At 38.5% G+C, this 22,287-nt stretch overlaps 3 protein-coding genes across 5 annotated transcripts; 2 read left to right on the top strand and 1 right to left on the bottom strand.

Annotated features, from left to right (window-relative positions):
• The first annotated feature begins 421 nt into the window (after window positions 1-421).
• Window positions 422-6,115, top strand: ap1m2 (adaptor related protein complex 1 subunit mu 2). The gene is made up of 12 exons (XM_039816049.1): window positions 422-644; window positions 1,943-2,099; window positions 2,280-2,347; window positions 2,533-2,663; window positions 2,772-2,919; window positions 3,677-3,803; window positions 3,917-4,059; window positions 4,598-4,669; window positions 4,893-5,051; window positions 5,205-5,330; window positions 5,662-5,737; window positions 5,872-6,115. Exons 1-12 carry the CDS (start codon window positions 603-605, stop codon window positions 5,895-5,897), a joined length of 1,275 nt encoding a protein of 424 aa, XP_039671983.1. The 5' UTR covers window positions 422-602; the 3' UTR covers window positions 5,898-6,115.
• Window positions 6,116-6,237: 122 nt separating this feature from the next.
• cdkn2d (cyclin-dependent kinase inhibitor 2D (p19, inhibits CDK4)) lies at window positions 6,238-8,790 on the top strand. 2 transcript variants are annotated; one of them, XM_039816060.1, is made up of 3 exons: window positions 6,238-6,665; window positions 7,064-7,215; window positions 7,846-8,790. In XM_039816060.1, the coding sequence occupies exons 2-3, from the start codon at window positions 7,075-7,077 to the stop codon at window positions 8,197-8,199; spliced, it is 495 nt and encodes a 164-aa protein (XP_039671994.1). In that variant the 5' UTR covers window positions 6,238-6,665; window positions 7,064-7,074; the 3' UTR covers window positions 8,200-8,790. The 2 variants fall into 2 exon arrangements, with proteins under 2 accessions (XP_039671994.1, XP_039671988.1); XM_039816054.1 differs by having other exon boundaries at window positions 7,060-7,215.
• Window positions 8,791-13,179: 4,389 nt separating this feature from the next.
• On the bottom strand, window positions 13,180-22,040 carry si:zfos-323e3.4 (volume-regulated anion channel subunit LRRC8C). Of its 2 annotated transcripts, XM_039816104.1 has the most exons (4): window positions 21,953-22,040; window positions 19,765-19,853; window positions 15,549-15,730; window positions 13,180-15,447 (listed from the first exon to the last, which is right to left on the bottom strand). In XM_039816104.1, the coding sequence occupies exons 2-4, from the start codon at window positions 19,833-19,835 to the stop codon at window positions 13,436-13,438; spliced, it is 2,265 nt and encodes a 754-aa protein (XP_039672038.1). In that variant the 5' UTR covers window positions 19,836-19,853; window positions 21,953-22,040; the 3' UTR covers window positions 13,180-13,435. The 2 variants fall into 2 exon arrangements, with proteins under 2 accessions (XP_039672038.1, XP_039672032.1); XM_039816098.1 differs by having other exon boundaries at window positions 13,180-15,730; window positions 19,695-19,853.
• Window positions 22,041-22,287: the final 247 nt, after the last annotated feature.

Raw genomic sequence — 22,287 nt, 5'->3', positions numbered from 1 at the left:
CTTTTAGTAGGCTATTTTAAGTAGCCTACATTTAAGAACGTTTACTTTTAGTAGGCTATTTTAAGTAGCCTACATTTAAGAACTTTTACTTTTAGTAGGCTACTTAAAATAGCCATTTTGATGCTGACACTTCTGTCGGCTACTTTTCTGTAAGAGTATTTCTACACAGTGGTATTGCTACTTTTACTTAAGTAAAATATCTGAATAGCCTACTTCTTCCACTACTGGAGAAAAGGCATGATACATTCTGGAAAAAACAAAACACAGACACATCACTCAACATGATTCATTCATCATACAACTGCCATGTCCCTGCCATGATCTGTGTATCTGTGGCGCCCTCTAGCGGATAAATTCAGCAGCACCCCCCTACGCCCCCCCCCCCGCTCAGGTGATCGGTGAATGTTTTACCTGCATGCGATGACGTCACGACACCTTCATGAAAAAGAAACGGAGGAGTCCATGATCACCTCAGGCCGATGAAAATCTCTAGTTTGGATGGCGAAACGAAATTCCAAGCAGTGAAGTGCTCGATTTGAACTTTAATCGGAGTTTGTGTGCTTTGTAGAGTCGCGTGCTGTTCTCCTGTGGGTACAAACACCATGTCTGCCTCCGCTATATTTGTTCTGGATCTGAAGGGAAAGGTGAGGTTAATGCTGGAGCAGATTGTAGAAACTGATAATTGCTTATTTTCAGCGACACGAGTTATAAAAAAACCCCACATTTATTCATTCCATTGGCTGTTTAGTTGACATTTTGAACTGTTGCTTTAACTGTTATACATTAACGCCGCTTGCGTCGTTAAAAATTAATAAAGAGCTTGCGACACACTCATTCATTGGCCTTTTCGTGCTTTACTTCCGGATACATGTCTATCACTGGAGATACAGGCTGAAGCCCTTAATGACTTCAGTAAAAGTGGCTAATTGTGTTGCAGCACCTGTGTAGGCTAGGCCCACCCGTACCCAGTCATTGCATTTGTATCAACATCTTTTTGCTGTTACAGTGCATGGCACAAACATCCTTTTCTCTCCAGACAGGAACTGTAACCTGACACACAAGTTGGTGTTACTGAGAAATGGAAGTACACATGGTTTTAGGTGTTCTGTGTGTGATAAAATGGCGTGTTCATTGTGGCATTTGACTTAAATCCAAGCAAGCTGCAGGAGGCTATAACATTAGGTTGTTGCATCTTCAACAGCAACACACTAAGACAAATTCATGTCACGTTTTCTGATGATCATTTTCATGATTGGTTTATCTGCTGATTATCTTCTCAATGAATCAGTAATTGTCTTGTCTATACAATGTCAGAAATTAGTAAAGGCCAAGATGATCTCACCAAATTTGTTGTTTTGTCACACTAGCAGACAAAGAAGCCAAAGACATTTAATTTACTATCAAATTAGAGAAATAAAAAAAAAAAAACCCCCAAAAAAAAAAAAATATTATTAAAAAAAAAAAAACCAAAAAAAAAAAAAAAAAAATATTTTATTTTTATTTTTTTAAATGACTTACCAACAATTATTAAGTCAAAATTGCAAGTCCATTGACCTAAAGAGGTGGCAATTAAATCAATAAGGGACTATTCTTTTTACCTTGAGAAGAGTAAATACACTAACTAAACCTTGTTAGACATACAGTTAGATCAAATATTGATCCATCTTTGTTGGTAACCGCTTTCCTTTTAGTTCTGGTTGACAGCAGGTCACACGTCAAACTGTTGGAAAAATGCATTGTGACAAAACATTATTTCTTGTCATTTCTGTAGGAAACTGAGTATTTTTCTGTTTTACATCACATTATTTCCACGTTGCATTGGCACACTACTAATGAGTAAAGCTTGAAATCTAAAAGTTGTCCTCTTCTCTGTAACACGTAACCATATTTAGTTCAACCTACAGTTGTGTAATAACCGTGTGGCGTTATCCTCCCCGCTCAGGTGTTGATTTGTCGGAACTACAAAGGCGATGTGGACATGGCGGAGATCGACCACTTCCTGCCTTTACTCATGCAGCATGAAGAGGAAGGGCTTCTCTGCCCTGTATTGTCACATGGCAATGTCCACTTCATGTGGATCAAACACAGCAACCTGTACCGTATCCTTGTTCTAGATGCTGCTGCCATCTAATAGTTATTGGGTATAAAGAAATGTATAACATCACAGCTTATTGAATTACTTCCTTATAATGAAAATGTAGGGAAGTGAACAATGGCGGCGATCTTACCTGAACAAAACATTAATGTGTAGAATACTCCTTGACCTGATCTCTGCACAGTGGTGGCCACCACAAACAAGAACTCCAACGCCTCCCTTGTGTACTCATTTCTATACAAACTAGTTGAGGTGAGTCACACATACTGTACACTGCTTACTTATGGTGGAAATGTTTGTGTAAATATTTGTTGTACAGTATCCAAGCATAAACTTGTGTTTGTGAGGAGCCAGTGGACGATGGCAGTCAGAGATAGTGATCCAAATCTAAAGTAAAACCACAGATACGGCTGACGTCTGTTGTGTGTATTATGCAGGTGTTCACAGAGTACTTCAAAGAGCTGGAGGAGGAAAGCATTCAGGATAATTTTGTGGTCGTCTACGAGCTGCTGGATGAGCTGATGGACTTTGGATTCCCTCAGACTACCGACAGCAAGATCCTACAGGAGTGAGACTCTACAAGATACACACATACTGTACAGACATGTTATAAATATTATGCATATTGATGAATGTGGCGTTGAATCACAGAATTGTCTCATCTCATCTCTTGCAGATACATTACTCAGCAAGGTACCAAGCTCGAAGTGGCAAAGTCCAAGGTGCCGACCACCGTCACCAACGCTGTCTCCTGGAGGTCTGAGGGTATCAAATACAAGAAGAATGAGGTCTTTATTGATGTCATTGAGTCAATCAACGTATTGGTAAGATGGGCTAATTCTTATTATTTGTGCATATATTTGTATCATGTGTGCTCATATTACTTTTACATAGTCGGTTATTATTTATTTGTTACACATAATCCATTTGCTGCTCCATATTTAAACAGCTGCGGTGGTAGTGGAGGTACTGCATTAATCAATCACTCACTTAATTAATCAAACAGACTTTATTTATGTATGATACAATACAACTTTATTGTCAGCCAAGGCTGAAATTCTTTGTTCATCCCTGGGTAGCTTGTATAAAAAAAGAGGACATACACATACATACAAACATACATGAGATTAATAACACCAACAGACATACATACATGAAACATTACCACAAATTACAAACTTCCAAGTAGGAAAACAAAGAAAACATGTACAACAACAGAAAATGACATGAACAGACAATGTCTTGGAGACGTATATCCCTGAGATAAGTATTGCACTGGATTTAATGTAGCTGGTTTAACAATAGGATAGATTGATGTATGAAAGAGTTTTTAAGTCTGATGTGATTAAAAGAATGAACTCTAAAGTGTCTGTTTGAAGGCAGAAGCTGATATTCACTGTGCAAGACGTGAAGAGTCGTAGCACTTTTCATACGTGTACATGTAGCACAAAGTGCTTCATACAATACCCCCCCAACACACACAGATATACACACATATCACATCTGGGACACCATCTTCCTGTTTAATTTTATTGACTCAATAAATTAGAATAGTTTCACCACTGTGTATTGTTTGTTCAGGTGAATGCCAATGGAAATGTGATGAGCAGCGACATTGTGGGCAGCATCAAGCTGAAAACCATGCTCTCTGGGATGCCAGAACTGCGGCTGGGCCTCAACGATCGAGTGCTCTTCGCTCTCACTGGACGTATGTATACAGCAGCCATAATGTCATCTGTTACTCCAGTTATCTAGCTGGATGTGTAGCTCATCTATCTGTTATCTTAAATGAATGCCACTGATTGTACTGTTTGTGTTCAGGTGACAAAGGAAAGACAGTTGTGATGGAGGATGTGAAGTTCCACCAGTGTGTCCGACTCTCACGCTTTGAGAGTGATCGAACAATCTCTTTCATTCCTCCAGACGGGGAGTCTGAACTCATGTCCTACCGCATCAATACCCATGTTAGTCCAATACAATTCAGCACCTTGTATTCATACCAAAACATTTATATTTGTCACTTACACCGTGTAAGTGTAAGTGTCACTTACACCATGTGATATATATATAGGACATTCTCGTGGACTGAGCAATTGAATGAGTTGGAAACGCACACTAGGCGATCACTGCCTGTCTCCTGTGAAATTTCTCCTGTGTTATATATATATAGATAGATAGATAGATAGATAGATAGATAGATAGATAGATAGATAGATAGATAGATAGATAGATAGATAGATATAACAGACAGACAGACACATGCTTTGTTTGTTGTGCAAATGTACTATATATTTGCACAAATAATGAGTCTAGTAGTGCAGCTCCTATGCATGTAAACACATGAATTAAATTAACAGATTCAGATTCAGTATATATATATATATATATATATATATATATATATATATATACACTGAATACTATACATATGTAACAACATTTTTATCTTGTTTTAATTGTAAAATGGTTTGTATGATGACACCCTTTCTTCATCTCTTACAGGTGAAGCCTCTGATATGGATTGAATCAGTCATAGAGAAATTCTCTCACAGTAGAGTGGAAATCATGGTTAAGGTACTGACTAACTTTATGTTAACTACACTGGCAACAAGATTACAAGACTACTTTTGTAGAAGTACTTTGTGTCACTGGCGATGTATAATTCAAGAAAACTGTTAAAGCATGAAAAGCACAAGAATAGAAGTACTTGTTGTTTCATACTTGTGTCTTCAGTTTGTGTTGACTGTCTACACAATGATACCATGAACTAACTTTACAGTTGTGTTATATTTTTTAGGCAAAGGGACAATTTAAAAAACAGTCTGTGGCAAATAATGTGGAGGTAAGGGTCCCCGTCCCCAGTGATGCTGACTCACCCAAGTTCAAAACCAGCACAGGCACTGCCAAATATGTGCCTGAGAAGAACATGGTGGTGTGGACCATCAAGTCTTTCCCTGTAAGACATTTACAACTAGTTGACATTCTTATGAAAGACTTGAATATGTTTTCATTGTTTTGTATTTAACTCTCTCTGTGTCTTTCTGCTTGTCTGTCCATCGCTTTGTCTGTCTATTTGTCTGTCTGTGCATTCATCTATCCATCCATGCAGGGAGGTAAAGAGTTTCTAATGAGAGCTCACTTTGGTCTACCCAGTGTGGAGAACAATGAGCTTGAGGGAAAACCTCCCATTACAGTCAAATTTGAAATCCCATACTTCACAGTCTCAGGAATACAGGTTTGTGATCGTTTATGCTGAGGCTTTCCTTTTAATGTCAAGCAACCCATAGCCTATGGTAGTATGAGTCAAGTCCATCTCAGAGCAAAACACATTTATTCTGGAGCTGAATTCATCACAGCTGGTGTATCTTGTTTATATCAATATGGACAATTATCTAACCATAATCTGAGAAAATCACAGCTTTGCATAGGGCGTCTACAGTTACAGCCAGGTCCTATGAGGGCTGATATTGGCTGCTCAGACTGGCAAACCACATTAATGATGAATAGCTGATGCATAATATTTCTTGCCTCAACACGTTTGTGTCTCACTCACTCTTTTTCACCAGGTGCGATATATGAAGATCATTGAGAAAAGTGGTTACCAGGCTTTGCCATGGGTCCGCTACATCACACAGAGTGGAGGTACATTAATTAGACTTCAATACAATATGACATACTATTTTTGGAAGGTATTATTCTATTTAAGGAAGTAGTCAAATGTATAAATGTAATCACGTTTAACTTTTATAATTTCTCTTTATGTTCTCTTTATTTAGACTATCAGCTGAGGACCAATGTGTAAAGCCTGGGGGATTACTATATTCCTCACTAGGACCTCCAGAGGAGCAGCAATGATCACTTAAACAACTGGACTGAAAGAGTGTCTTTAAATTCCACCTGCTCTATTTAATGTCAGCAATCTTGTTTTATGAAATCTGTTTGCAACTTGATTTTAATGTTTTTATTGTGGTACCACTCCAAATTATTTAAATGCATAATTAAATGATTCCTTTAAAAAAATTGTCATAGTAAACTTTCTATATTTGTTGTGCCCCTTTTGTTTTTCTCATGAGTTTGTCCTCATATTGTAGTCATGCATTGTGCAATCACAGTCACTAAATTCCGCCTAAAATTAAAAACTTACACCCGCCTTTTTTTCCACACTTGCCTCTGGAGAAATACAACCAAAGGCCAGAAATGTGAATGAACTGCCTTTGAAGACATCAACGTATACGAATCGCCCGCTTTCTTCGCTACGTGTTTTGATTGGTCGACGGTTGCTGTTACCACAGTGATAGTGTAGTAACCAGAGTTGTAACCCCGCCTATTTTATCATATTTGGAAGCGCAACGCCCTGTAGGCGAGCTGTGATTGGCCAGCGTGTGTTCTCTCCAATGTTTTGTAAATTGTACTCTGGAGGAGACACCGCTGTGTTGATCTCAGCGCGCAAATGTATTTTCTAATGTTGATAAACTTTCCTTGTTTGGATTTTATTTAAAAATTACTGGTCTTTAGAAACAGCGGGATTGAACCTCATTGCGACGTTGTGGATTTTAAGGAACCGAACAAGGTATGCTTAAACGCTCTATAGTTTGTTCTTTTCTTTTTTTAGTGTTGGCGCTTAGCCTGAATGCTAATTGTTTGTACGATTGAGTTGGCGTGACTTGTCGCTCTCTCCTGTTACAACACATGTTTTACAGAGCTTTGTGGTTCAAACGTACGATTTGTAATGATGTAACATTAGGCTAGCCCAGTCAGATAACATGGCGTCAACGGGGAATTGAAGCTTACGTTAGCCGGATGCTGTACGTTAGTAGCTAACGTTAGCTAGCGAAGTTAATATTCCTGAGTCCTCACTGTAACGTTAGCTACCTCGTTACTGTCCATTATACTTGTATTGGCATCATGAGGACCCCGTGGTTGAGAGTCGGTGTAACTGTTGTTGTACATCTCCTACTGACCAGGCAGAAAGAGAGACTATGGTCCTTAGTCAGATGGATGCCGGTAAAGCTTTGACGGCGGCAGCAGCCCAAGGGAATACGAGCGAGGTGCAGAGGATCCTGGATGAATGCAGATTGCATCCTGATACTCTCAATGAATTTGGCAGGACTGCGCTACAGGTGAGGACCAAAACCGCTGACATTTTGATACATGTTTAATATTTACAGAGGTCTTAACTGCACAAATAAACCTACTGTAGAGCTGTGTTAGTTCAAGTGTTTTCGGTGGTAGAGACTCGTCTCATTTCCTCTTGGCATAATAACCGTAACGTTACATATGGCTGCCTTGGATTTTCTCCCACAGTTGCATGTTATGAACATGTTATAGCACCGTGTATTAATCAATAGTCTGTTTTTATGTTATATTATGTAATAAATATTACCCAAATCTCATTGCCTTGAAACCAGGTAAACTCCAGCAAAATGTATTTATTTCATGTTTTGGCTTGCTAAAAAATTATATACACCCAGTTGCTAATTTATTAAAAAATATATACACCCAGTTGCTAATTTATTAAGTACACTTTAAACAAAACTAATAAACTCATTTTATTACATTCTTCCCCAAGTCCCACTTTATGAAGTGACTTTCAGGGCTAAAATGAAACCTTTTAATAGGGTTTAGTGATATTTGTGAAGATCCTTAACAAGAAACCATTTGAGAGAATCTAGGGTCACAACTTGCCATTTACACACAGCTGTTGAATTTACTGTGCTCTCTTTTCCCCTCTCTTCTGATCTCTCCTACAGGTGATGATGATGGGGAACTCCAAGATCGCCAGTTTGCTACTGGAAAAAGGAGCAGACCCCAACGTCCAGGACAAACATGGAATAGCACCTGTCCACGATGCAGCCCGAACAGGATTCTTGGACACTCTTCAGGTTCTGGTGGAGTACGGTGCTTCGGTAAACATCCCGGACCAGAGCGGCGCCCTGCCTATCCACATTGCCATCCGGGAGGGCCACCTGGATGTTGTGGAGTTTCTGGCACCGCGGTCTGACCTGAAGCACGCTAACATCAGCGGTCAGACAGCAATAGATGTGGCCCGAGCTTCATGTATGCCTGCTATGATTGACTTGCTTTTCGCTCACATTCATAGTTAGTCTGAAGTCTGGGTGCCTTCTGGGTAACCCTAACTTTTTTGCTTCAAACCTGGTGACTTGAATTCATTGCTGTGTAAAGGATTATTTTTTTTGTTAATGGTCGCTCAGCATTAATATGTGACACAGGACATATTGTCCTGGCAGCTTGTTTTCAGTGGATGGGTGGCTATATACAGTAGACACCTCTTTTGCACAGTGCAATTTAGGCACCTTATATATCTGTTTCCCTTATTAAATGGGAGTGCACATTTGTAGATAGTTTCCCAGTGTTGTAATTATTGCATTATTTCCATTGTGTAACAGTTGAAACCTTGTATGTGTTTTTAAACACTTTTACAAAACTTGACATGGTGCACCCTAAATGCTTTTCATAGTTGTGTTTCTCTTAATTATATGTACTTAGAATTGGAATTTGATGACTTTACTCTTATTTATTGTTGGAATAGGACTGCATATTCCTGTGACTTTGTAAATAGCAACATTAATTGTGATTTGTTGAAATGTTATTTATAAAATACTTTTAAAACAAAAGTGAGATTATTCACTTTACTATTTGAAGAATAAAACACAAAATAAAGTGTTGAACTTGGAGTCTTGGAGTCATAGTTTTCATTGTTGTGTGTACTGATTTAGGTAACATAAAGTTGGCAAGTGACAGTGAGATAGCTATAATTTTTTTCTGGGATTTGAGCTGTTTGTATGTTTAGACCTTTGAAACAGCATCACAAGGTAAATCTTTGGGGTTGCAAGATGATTAACGAAATAAGAAAGATGACAAAAAAAGTTGTTTTCTGACCTCTCTCTCGTGCAATACTGGAATGTTTTACCTCTGGCCTATAATAATCATTTGAATGTAAATAATCACTGGCTTCATTTTAAGGGTCATAAGGCAAAGAAAGTCAGGAATCGCTGACTAACATGTATTTTGTATTTTAAAGTTTATTTTTAAGTACATTTTTTAGCTATGAGAACCAAACAAGCACTATTGAATCATAAAATCAATGATACTTTGGCCTTTGTTAAACCACATTAACAATATTTTCCTTTACATTCTTAATCTGATGTATTCTACCTTAAGAGACAAAACAGTGCGCTGTCTTTGTTACAACATGCATCCTCAAGTGTTCAGCACTTCCCAAAGGTGATTCATCAAGGGCATTTATAATAACTGCACACTGGAATGCACTGCGCAGTGAAAACCCTCTGAAAGGTCATACAGATAGCTGGATTGAAACTCCAAATGAATGAAGGCCCTGTTGTGTTGAGGCTTGTAGGTAACTGTGGCACAGTTTGCTGATGTTTGTGGGGGCTGCTATAGTACAATGGGTATTTTGTTTGCTTGTGTGCCACGGGCCAACTTCACCAGCCGAGAAAGGAGATACAGTTTAACTACTGTGTTGCCATACCATTGTCACAGATAACAGAGAGACCATGTATGCTACTGTGGTGTTTACATGTGCATTTCTTACGATATCAGAAGACGAAACACATTTAAAGGGCTGTCTGACGGCAAGGTAAAGCGGTGAAAATATTCTGAATATAGTGTTAACTTAAACAAATATAGACATTTTTAAGTGGGCCTTTTTTTTTGGTGGCTAAAATACGTTTAGCTGCTGCCCCCGTCCACAGCCGTAGTACATTGCTTAGCTTCCATGTCAACTGCTGCCTGGTTCTCCAAACTGGGGGTGTGCCGACCGCCATCTACTGTCATACACGGACTATGGAAGTACGTCATACAACCCCACTTTAAAATATCTGAACTATCCCTTACTATCCCTTGCTTCCCTCAAGGGTACTCCAGCAGTAGTTGTTGAGGAGTCATTTACTTTCCCCACCCGTATTCTCCCAGCTAGTGTTCCTTCTCCATTATTTGTGTAATAAAGACAGACAACTAAAATTCATATTTCAATATTAACACACAAAACAGTTGGAAACATGACAGAATTGCCTTCAGCCACTAGGTAGAGCTCCCTGTCTTCGCCGAGCACAAATGTGTGTGTGTTGCTGGATGTGCAGATACTCCCTTTGTAAACATTGTTGTGATTAATTTGTTCTGCAGGTTGGGAGGGTTACAGTAACAGTGATGAGTTTGCAAGCATCAAGAAGTAGTAGGACCAGACAAGAAAAAAACAGTATCAGCCTACTCCCTCACTCACGTACACATACAGATGTATGGGAATACATGATGATGGCTTCACTGAGGGAGTTAGGTATGAGTCAAGTTCCTATTAGAGATGAGGGAATATGACAAAGGAATGAACTGTTTAACACACCCTTTTGACTGAGTGCGTGTAAGTGGTGACAGTTTACACCTCTTTGTCTTTTAATCTTGGACCCCTCTTCCAAAAGAATGCCCCTAAAACTCTTTAGAGCTGCATGAATTGTCAACAGTAGAACTATTTTGAAATTCTATTAATCATTAACTTAATAAGTTAGCAGCTTTTCCTTGTCTTCCATGATAGTAAAATGATTCTCTTTGGATGTTGGACCATTAGACTAACAAAAAAAGACATTTAAAGGCATCATCTTGGGCTTTGGGAAATTGTAATGGCATTTTTTTGTTTTACTATTTTCGGGTGTATGAAATGGGGGACAAACTCCACAGTCCTTGATGGACATTACACTTGCTCTACAAAAAAATCCAAATCCTTTAAGCTTCATAGAGTTCTCTTTCATGAGTGTTTAAAATAACACTGTCCTTTTACTTGCAATACACTTTTGAGTCATTGTCATTATGTAAAAGATGATTTTGGATATGATTGTAACTTTAATTTTATTATGCAATATTTGTATAGAAATTGATGGAGTTGCTGTCCATTATGTCCATTGTGGAATGTCCATCTTTGACTGTAAGACTGATGCCTGACAGCTCATGGTCCCTGATTGGCGTCACCTGATGAGGTGTTTACTATATTTATCTGGAATGTTCTTTGTTCCTCTGTTTCACCTGATGAAGGTCTGAGGACCGAAACATATTTCTCAATAAAATGCATTGCAAGTTAAAGGACAGTGTGGTTCATATGGACATTTACTCCTATGCAATTATCTATAAGAAAATTAAGGTGTGCATGAGCCTTCACAGTCAATGTTTATCAACCAAGATAGTCACTTAGTGGTAATATAATATAAAGCATTTGATAAGTTCTGAACTTTGACAACACATTAGTGTCATACTGACAAATTGTGGTCAAATCACAGATGGTGAGTCAATGTAAACTCTCTACACTTTAATTCAAACTTCAACTCAGTTCATAAAGCTGCAGTGAATCCCAGCCTGCAGGAACTGCATCCTGACATTTTAGACTTTTACACAGAAACTCTCATTACAGGAAGAAGCTTCCTAATCTGATTTTCATACTCAAATGTAAATATTGCATTAGTACAACCAGGATGGAAGGCTAAATATTGCATTAATACAACCAGGAAGGAAGGCACACTCAACAAGTATGACTGGTAGAATTTCAGACTCAAGTCAGTACAGCACCTCTTACTGAAGATATCCCCCTGCCCTGACTTAAAGCAACTTAAAGCAACCCTCTCGGAGACATAACATGTTGTTACTTATTTCCAGCCAAGCCTTAGATGATAATAAATTATGCAATCTCATCTGTTTGGGTCATTGCTTGTGACACACTTGACTGCCACCTTCCGAGAGGAGAAATAGGTAAATGATTGACAAAGCCATAAAATGTGCAGCTTCTTTGGTGTTGTTTGGTTGCTTCTTTTTATGATAACTTTCAGTGCTATACTCTGCTCAAATCCATCTAAATGATAAAATATTAACAGAAAAAACAACCTAATTCTTTCTTACGACCTTGGGAGGTGTGTGGCAGCCTGGAAAGGTCATTAACGAAAATGCTTGTCATTTTGTCATGAACAAAAATGCTTCATTGTTACTGAGCTGGGTCGTAAACTGACTTCACTGCAGTTTAGGCTGAAAATTGGAAGAGGCATACAAGTACACAGAGGGAACATTGGGGGAAAGAAAGAAAGAATGAATGCAGTAAGAAAGAAAGTGTGCACTTGTTTGTTTGAGAGAGACTGAACAGAGGAATTTCCAAACAACATGAATCCACTTGAAAGCATTTCAACACTTACTGTATCCTTCATCCTAACACTAAACATGAGCAACAACAATGACCTCCAGTTTAGCAACTTTTAAGTCATTTTATTTCCTTGTTTCAGTATGTTCAAAAGGCACTTTAAATGTATATGCACTAGAGTATGTGTAAAATGCGCAATCAGATAAACATATTTTTTAGGTAATTTTACATCTCGCTACTCAAATTCTAACTGCTTAACAGGAAATCATTCCCAATATTTTACTGTAAAAGTCAAATTGTGCTAGGCAGTAAAAAATTAAACGGAGAAAAAAAAAGAATGCATGTACAATGTATCACCCATCACCACACTCAATATATAACTCATCCAAAAGGCATTTTAAAGACAGTAGTTTTATCTTCTTTCTTTGTTAATTATTATCCTATGCACACTGAATATCATGCTGACTTGACTTCTGGCTCACAATCCCATGTATGCTTTCAGTCTTTCTTTTTGACTGAATATGTAAACAGAGAGATAAATACCTTTTCTTCTGCTACTGAAAAGCTTTTTCTCCCTCCACTTGTTTAGCGTCTGAAAGGAAGCAACATGAGCCACTGCACTGTGGGAAACACTTCTTGCTGTATAAACCTGTCCAGCAGCATACAGCGCGGTTAGAAATACCTTGACTTGCGGCGCTCTGAAGAACAAACTAAATGTTCAGAAAACAGTGAAGACGCTGGTCTAGAACAATTTGAAGGTCAATCCTTCCTTGCTGTTATTTTTGAGTGTTGAGCCCTTGTCTCATCCACAGTATCAGTAATCTGAATTTAAAAGATTTTATGTTAATCTTTATATTACTGTGTGAACTATACCAGTAAAACCAACTACATGAAAATCCATTAAAAAAGAAAGCAAGGTATTTACAGGACAACTATAAAATTTGTAAAATATTTATTTATAAAAAGGTATTTTTAAGAAAATGCATAAAAAAACATGTTGAAAAAAACATGTGCAAGTTGATTTTTCTCATTTACACAGATTTGAATGCACATTTCATAATGACTGGTTTTATAAATAAGCTTTTTTAGTGTTTGTTTATCCTTCTGTGGTCAGTTATGGTTTTGGTTAACCTTTTTCATGCTGATGCAAGTCAGACCACCTAGCCCTCCATGCTACACTGAGAAAAGATGAGTCAATGACAGCCTCTAGTCAACCTGCTTCGTACATCTGATGGCAGCAGATCCAGCAGGTTGTCCTCCACTACCAGCCCGCTGAGGTTTAGCAGGGGACAGTCCCCTATCTCCACAGGTAGAGATTCCAGACGGTTCCCTTTAATTTCCAGGCGGACCAGCTGGGCCAGGCTGGCCACTCTGGAGCTCAGATTCGACAGGCAGTTGTTTCCAAGAGCCAACTTCTTGAGCCTTTTACAAGAGAACAGCTCATCTGGCAGTGTCTCTAAAGAGTTGAAAGCAGCGGAGAAGAACTGCAGGCCCTGTGGGATGCCCACCTCAGGAGGAAGAGAGGTGAGATGGTTGTGGGAAACATCAAGGTGCCTAAGTTTGGTGCAATAAAACAGCCGAGAGGGAAGCTTTCGTAGCCTGTTCCAGCTAATGTCCAGCGTCTCCAGGCTTTTCAGCTTACTGATATGATCAGGGATGTAAGTGATTTTGTTGTGCCACAGTTTTAGTGTCACTAAACGGCGGCAGTGCTGTAAGCTCAGGATCTCCTCCACAGTGGTAAGTTTGTTTTCCTTCAGGTCCAACTCCTGCAGATTGTTTAGGCTGAAGACAGCGCTTGGGATACGCTCCAACTTGCAGCCAACTAGCTCAAGCGAGGCTATGTTGGTTAACTTCTTCAGGCTGCTAAAAGCTTGGAGCTTGACATCGTTGTTATAGATGCACAACCGCTGCAGCTGCAACGCAACATCCACTACGCTGGGCGGAATCTTGGTAAGGTTGGAGCGGAGTGTGAGGACTCTCAGAGCTCTAAGCTCTCGAAGTGAGTCAAGTGTGGCACTTCTGGACACGTCATTGGTTAAAGGACCATTCAGATGTAACTCCTCCAAGCTTTGCAGGATGTACATCCACATAGGCAACTCTTCTAAACTTTCGAAATGTAGACACAGGACCTTTAAATGTGCCTTGAGGTGGTTCAGGGCAGGCAGCTGGAGCTTTGCAGAGCAGAAGATCAGCGACAACTCGCGAAGAGAGTCCAGCTTTGCCACACTAGCTGGGATGGTGACATTTTTAACTTGCTCCAGTTTGAGCGATTCCACTTCAGGAATCTCAAAGACTGTGTCAGGAAGCCCCGGCAACATTACCAGGTGCAGTTCCAACCGGTTAGTTGTGTTCCTGGCGAGGCGGGTACGCAGCTTTTTGGCAGTCCACTCGTAGTTGAGGTTGACCTGATAGAGATGGCTCTCGCTGACCTCAGAGAGAAAGACAGCAAATCTTTTAGAGTACAGAGGATCATATTGGTCCACAAGGTGCAGGAGGAACGCAAAGTCATTCTTCATGTCCGGTATGTCATTAATGCCAGTCTCCAGTCGGACCTGCTTAAAGGAGTACTCGTTCAGAGGTCTGTGAAACTGCCAGTAGAGGGTGTAGATGCACAGAAGTCCATACACTCCCACAAAGCAGATATAGCAGTAGGCAAGCTTGGAGAAAAGATGGGCTTTGTTGTGGTTACAGCAAAATATATCAAAACCAGTCAACTCAGGAGGAACATAACAGTGCACTATTGTCTCAATGTTGCGTACCCACACTGCAGAGTAGATAATGATTAAAACGAACTTGAAGACTTTCAGTGACGTTTGTAGCACATACATGACATACAAGATGTCTGCTTCCTCTACATGAGTTCTGAACTTCTTCACCTTTTCAAACAGAGCTTTGGCCTGCTCTCCTTCCTTCTTATCCAAGACATTGGGGGCCGACTGAGGCTCCGGGCTTTTCTTTTCTGGATTAGACTTGACAGAGCAGGAGTGGAGAAGCCCCACAGTCTCCACATCCTCTGCTCGTTGATCTGTGGACTCTTGTGACATGGTGTTCCTCCTAAAACTAACCAGTTTCTCCTCTCCTCTTTCTTCAGAAACCTCATTCAGGGCCCTCGTGGTCCAGGGCGAATCAAAGCATTTCCCAAGGATGGTAACAAAGAGGTGAATTTTTGAAGACGTCCCAGGAAACTTGAACCAAAAGCTGCTTGCTATCATGAAGATCATAGTGTGGATCAAAACAAGGTATGGGAAGTACTTTGCGTACCAGTGGACAAACCTCTCATAGCAATAGTGGTTGATAAACACGTACTGGTGGATGTCCAGGTTGTTCTTGAGACCAGAAATCTCCTGGATGATGGGCTTTGCAGGTCTGACCAGTGTGTGCTGCGACGTCTCGTTCTCCTTGGAGGTCTGGATGTGGCTGCAGTCGATTGCTTCAGGTGTCGGGCTGCTGAAGTGGCTGGGCAGGCAAAAGATCTTGTCTTGGGTGAACTGTGGAAGATGGATGAATGAAATAATAAATATTTGGCTACATACACAAAACAGTCTATTTTTGGCAAAAACCCTGACAAAAGTATATCTTCATGCATAACAATAAGGTGTCCTTGTATTCATTTGTGTTTTAAAAAACAACCATTGTTAATAAAGGAGTTTTAAAATAAACTCACGTAAGTGTAGAGAAAATTTAGTCAAGAAGTATAATTTCAACATTTTAATGTATACTGAAAAACTGCTATATACTAACAGGTGACAAATACACAAAACAGGTGATACAACTTGAATCACTGTCTGGGAGACAGGGTGTTGATGAAACAAGGAAATAAGTAACATAACTTATTTTATTGTGTGAATGCTGATTCAGTATTACACAGTATTCACAGTATTGTTATCCGATTCCGTACGACTTTCTTTCGCCTGCTACTTCTGCATACTCAGCTCTTAAGGGACTTTTGTGCTTGTATTCAACTTTTCTCCACCATTTATACTTTTTAAAATAATATGTTTTTTTCTTTTTTACATTGAAACATGGAGCAATCTTAAAATCCTCTTCAGGCTTCTTCCACTTCTAAATTCTACTTCTCCCAAGTACTTTCACCTACAGACGTCATTCAAAGTTTAGACTATTCACAAAACCTTCAGCTATTAGAAAATGATTCAGCTATCTGATATCTTCTATTATATATATATATATATATATATATATATATATATATATATATATATATATATATATATATATATATATATATATATATATATATATATTCATACCTAGAAGCTACAGGTACCTTACAACCACGGTCTGATCTACTGGTCACTGAGCAGCTCCACTGGAGCGGTTGGGGTTAAAGGCCTTGCTCAAGGGCACCTCAGCGGTGGTAATGAGGGAAACACAAGCGCTGCTCTTCCACTTTCCCCACCCAGATTTTATCTTGTCAGTCTGGGGAGTGAATAGGGTTTGGCATCGAGAACCGATTCCTACTTGGAATCGTTTCTTTATTGGAATCGTTTGGAATCGTTTGGAATCGTTTGGAGGATTTGGTTTCAAATCTGATCATGGGTTCCAAATTTATCATGCGCAAGTTTTGGTTTCCGTAGCGGCCAGGCGCTTGTTGTGTTGCCGCCATGGAGCACAGTAAGCGGTGCTCTAGCATGGCTTTATTTTACGTTGAAAAAGCCCCGTCAAACTGCAACCCACGTTTGAATCAAAATAAAACTTTCCTCTTATTTGTGAAATAAGCATGTGACCCGTTTAACTTCACCACTCAAAGAATCGGAATCGGAATCAGAATCGTTAAAATCTAAACAATGCCCAACCCTAGGAGTGAACCGACAGCCTCCAGGTCACAAGCTTGCTTCTTTAACCTTTAGTTAAATAAATGTATTTGTCTACTTTTGGCAAATGTGCTCATTAAAGCAATAGGACTCATACATTTGGCTCAGTGAGCCTCCAAATGTCAAGACCCACGGGCATTCCTCCACTGACAGCCCTTGTTAAACATTCTCGACATTTATGGACAAAAGCACAGAGTACCAGCCTTTCAAATTGCTTATGTGCCCAATTTTTTTTACTTTAGCGACACAAATTATATATCAATGTTTGCAAATGCTTTCTGGTGCAACTTTATTAGTTTTTTATGACTTTTTTGACATTTTATACTTTTACTTTTTTTTTATCAATTTATTCCACCAACTATAGTTACTTTTTTCAACATTCTATACCATGACGTTTTTCAACATACAACACTATGACTTTTTTATGACTTTTCTTCGACATACTATACCATCATATTTTTTATAACTTTTTTCAACATACCATACTAGTACTTTTTTTGACATACTATGCTATGATTTTTTTCGATATACTATACTATGACTTCTTTCAACATACTACACTCTGACTTTTTTATCACTTTATTCAACATTCTATACTATGACTTTTTTTGATATACTATACGAGGATTTTTTTAACATACTATACTATGACTTTTTTATGACATTTTTCGACATACTATACCATGACTTTTTTTCGAAATACTATACTATGACTTTCTTATAACTTGTTTGATATACTATACTATGACCTTTTTCAAAATACTATATTGTGATATTTGAATGCCTTTTTTCGACATACTATGCCATGACTGTTTTCAACATACTTTATTTGGTGGCGCAGTAGCTCAGTGGTTAGCATGGCTCCAATTAGCACCAGCAAATAGGGAATGCAGACTCTGACCCAGGCTTGATTCCCAGTCCAGGCAGGCCCTTGTGGAGTTAGCTTGTTCTTCCAGACTTTCTTTGACATCTTATAATATCACTAGTTTCGACATGCAATGACCTTTGAGACATACAATACTATGACTTTTTTATCACTTATTGAGACACACAATGCTATGACTTTTTTTCGACATACTATACTATGACTTTTTTATCACTATTTTCGACATACTATACTATGACTTTTTTTTATTCACTTTTTTTATCCTGCTATACTATGACTTTTTTTCGACATGCTATATTATTACTTTTTCATTACTTTTTTGCCATACTATACTATGACTTTTTTTATTCACTTTTGTTGCCATGCTATACTATGACTTTTTTCGACATGCTATACTATGACTTTTTCATGACTTTTTTCAACATGCTATACTACGGCTCCGCTGTCCTGCCCGTCTATCTGTGCTCCGTCCTTCACTCCTGTAGCGTCCCCAACGTTTCTTTTTCGCTCTCTATCCGCTCCTCTTTCCTCCTTGTGTCTCAGCCATTCATTATCAAAATGCGCTCCCGGTGTGTTGGAGCGCGTAACGTGTTCCTCCAACATCTCTCCTGATGAGATCTGTCTCAGGTGCGCTGGGAGGCGTCTTCAGTTCTGTGCCAGGCAAACCAAAACACCACACTATATACAAAATAAAACAACCAAAACACCACACTATATACAACATAAGAAAACTCTGGCTGCCTGGCTCCACTTTGTGACATATATACATGTAAAAAGTATAAACATAGGCTATAAAATATGAAGAATTATTTTTTGAGGCCTCAAGATACTATCTCGTGGCCACGAGATAGTTATAATTCATTTTTTTTGACAAAGTGGGACCAGGGTGGCTCCGTACTAAACTATTACTTTTTATTGGGTTTTTCAAAAAGCTATACTGTGACTTTTTATGAATTTTTTTCGACATACTATACAATGACTTTATGCCTTTTTTCGACATGCTATACTATGACTTTTTTATCACTTTTTTTCAAATGCTATGCTATTATTGTTTTCAACATAAATTCTTTAGTGGCACGCAGGTTATCACTGCTGCCAATGAATAATCACTACAGACTGACCCAGGTTTGATACCCAGTCCTGGCAGTTTTAAACATATTACACTATAACTTTTTTATGATTTTTTTAGACATACTATACTATGACAATTCTACACTTTTACTTTTTAATGTCTTTTTTCGACAAACTATTCTATCACTGTTTTTTGTGACATGCTATACTATGACTTTTTTCGACATACTATACGATGACTCTTTTATGTCTCTTTTCAACATACTATGCTATGACTTTTTATACATTTTTTTGACATACTATATTATGCTATACTATATTATAATACTTTTTTCCGACATACTATACTTTTTCCGATATACCTATTCTATGACTGCTTTCTTTCTATGCTATTTTTAATATGACACAGAAATGATAATCAAGTGGTGAGTGACAAATTAAGCAGCAAGTTAATGATCCGAATCTGCAATAAGTAGGTCAGGAGAGACATGTAAATTTAGTTACAATGTGTTTTTGCCTGACTTGGAGGTCAATCAATGCCACAATAGACACAAATTATGGCATCAGGCAGGTTAGATTAGGTTAGTATTATTTAAGTTTCTAATTCTGTGTAAGGATTTAAGAGTTCATGATCACAAAGTGGCTGGTTTGAAGGTGCCTCACCTGCAAGGTGCACCCAAAGACTCCAATCATAAGCATAGCAACACACAGGTACTCTGAGAAAACATCCCACCACGGTTTCAGGATCCGATACTTTGCGTTCTGCTCAATGCCGAAGTTTCTGAATTCACCCACTGGGATCATCCTGGCTGCTGCTCCACACTGATGAAAGAAAAGAGTGACTGTGAACACTGAGGCTAAAACTGGTTTTCAACACAGTGTAGTCTCTGGAGAACATCACATGGTTTAAAGTTATATGGCACAAAAGGACAGATTATGTACCAACACTGAGCATACAGGACTATTTAGTTTAATCATACAGAGGGTGGTTACGTGCTTTAGGTATCTGGCCGTGAATGAATGAATGAATGAATGAATGAGTAGTCTGCTCCTGCTATGGGTGGATTCAAATTGGATAAATTAGTTTGACAACAATGACAACAGAAAGTAAGCCCTTCAGGAACAGGTTGAGGTAACTTTTGAATTAACTCTCCTGATAATTAAAGTTATGGGTCTGTGTAACATTTAGCATTTAAATTTTCCAGAAAATAAATGAAAAGTATAAAATTTAAGTATATTTTTTGTATTTTTCGTTGTCAGACCAATGTATAATTACGATTTTGGATTTGTTTTCTCAATTTCTTTCTAGTTTCATATCACTTACTGCTCATCTAGACCACTGAAATGAAAATTTCAGCAGTGAAACTGAAAAGAATTGTTTGAACTTTCTTGACAGTGTCTACTGTTGAATAACCCTGACTGCAAGCTGTTGTTAATTATTTGAATATGCTGTTAAATATATTGTTTGGAAGCATAGGTTCAGGATTAAACAAGTTTACTACAAGACATACCCTTAGTTTGACATTAAATTATTTGCAACATCAATCCATACTAGACTGGGCTTCATTTGCCTAAATCATCCTAAGGCTAAAATTATTTTTGTGCATATAGTTACAATGGGACTAAGATCATATCAGCCTTGAGATACGTTGGTCTGCACACACACTCTGAAAACCAACCTTGTTAGTAACACTCACAAATAGAGTGGAAATATCAGTCATACACATTTATGTAAATTGAATCATATTAAGTTTTTGTAATTTAACTTGTTACAATATGGACGCAAAACAGCTGCTTTTGAACTAGGCTCAGAACAGGATGAAAGAAGAGAGAGAGACTGGAGACATCATTGCATTTGTTATTATTTTTTAATTGTGAAAAACCTGTATAAAATCAAAAGGCTGTGTCTGCCTAACCTAACAGTGTAACATAAGTTAGAAAATTCAAACAAATCTGACGTTTGGACTAAAGTGTCTTAGAGAGGCTGCGGCAACTGTTTTCAGTAACTGCCTTAAGTAGGCTAATAAGGGCAAAAGATGGGTCACCTTTACAAATGTCTGTGTAACTACAATACATTGGTTAATGGTTACAGGCTAAATGAGGACAAACTTGTAGTGAAACATATGTAAAGACAGTTGGAAATGCTGAGTGTTTGTTGCAGAGGAGAGCTGAAGGGATGTTGAGATCAGAGGATCTGCAGGGAGGGAGCAGCTGCACAGCCAGGGAGGCGATATATCTATGGGCGTGACGACAGGCGAGACAAGCGGCCCCGGCACATAGAGCCCGCCCTCTCAGGCAGCCCAAGACACAAATAGAAATAAAGACTCCGATTTTCTATTTTTTTTTTTATTTCTATCCAACAATACACGAATAAAAAAAATCAGAAAAAACCTCTCCTAAATCTTGATTACGCTATACATTGATCTGACAAACAAAAAATACAATTTTAATTCCAACTTTCTATTTTTCATTTTTTATATAAAAAATTGCACTGATGCGTCACACGGACCGTTATGAGGTAAAAACAAAACAACACATGTGTCAGCCCTTTAATAATACCACTACATCCAAATTTGCCAATTAGCCTATCTGACTTCTAATGACAGACACTTGACACAATAAACAAACAGACAAACCATTGCAGCAGGCTATGCCAAACTTTTGTGGGATTTTAATCGTCTTTCTAAACAGTGTTTGTTGTCTTTGATTAAAAAATGCGTTTCAACATCACGCTGACAGCCAGGCTACTGCACGTCCTAGTTGCGAAATCACACATACCTTAAGAGTTGTATGTCCATAACTTACCGTCCATCAATGTTCATGTCTCCAAATAGTCTCAGTTTGTCTCTAAAGTATCATCATATAGGCTACAGAAAAAAAAACTAAAAACTGTCGTTTTCAATCAGTTGAATTTCACTTACCTGCGTCCGAGGAGGATCGACTTGTGTCCGGCGGGACTCGGGAGCCTTTTTTCATCGTTAGAGAAAAGCGCACCGGTGTGAAATTGGCAGGTAACAACAGAAGACATCCGGAGAAGATTTTCAAAATAAATCAATCCTCAACAAGCAGGTTCAACAAAGAAACTATACTGTTTGTTTTGTGCCGGTTTTCTCCCACACAAATACAGCAAATGAAGAAACAGACTTTAAGTGGCTACTGTTTATCCCCAAATCTCTTCTTACAGCTCATATTACGCCAAGCTGTAATGTTGCCGGTGTAGCTCCTTCACTCTGTTGTCCTTTAAAAACTTTATAAA

This window comes from Perca fluviatilis, chromosome 1 (assembly GCF_010015445.1).
Source record: "Perca fluviatilis chromosome 1, GENO_Pfluv_1.0, whole genome shotgun sequence".
Classification (NCBI taxonomy): Eukaryota; Metazoa; Chordata; class Actinopteri; order Perciformes; family Percidae; genus Perca; species Perca fluviatilis.
Note: the sequence above shows the minus strand (reverse complement) of the source record. Positions and strands in the feature narration are given on the sequence as shown.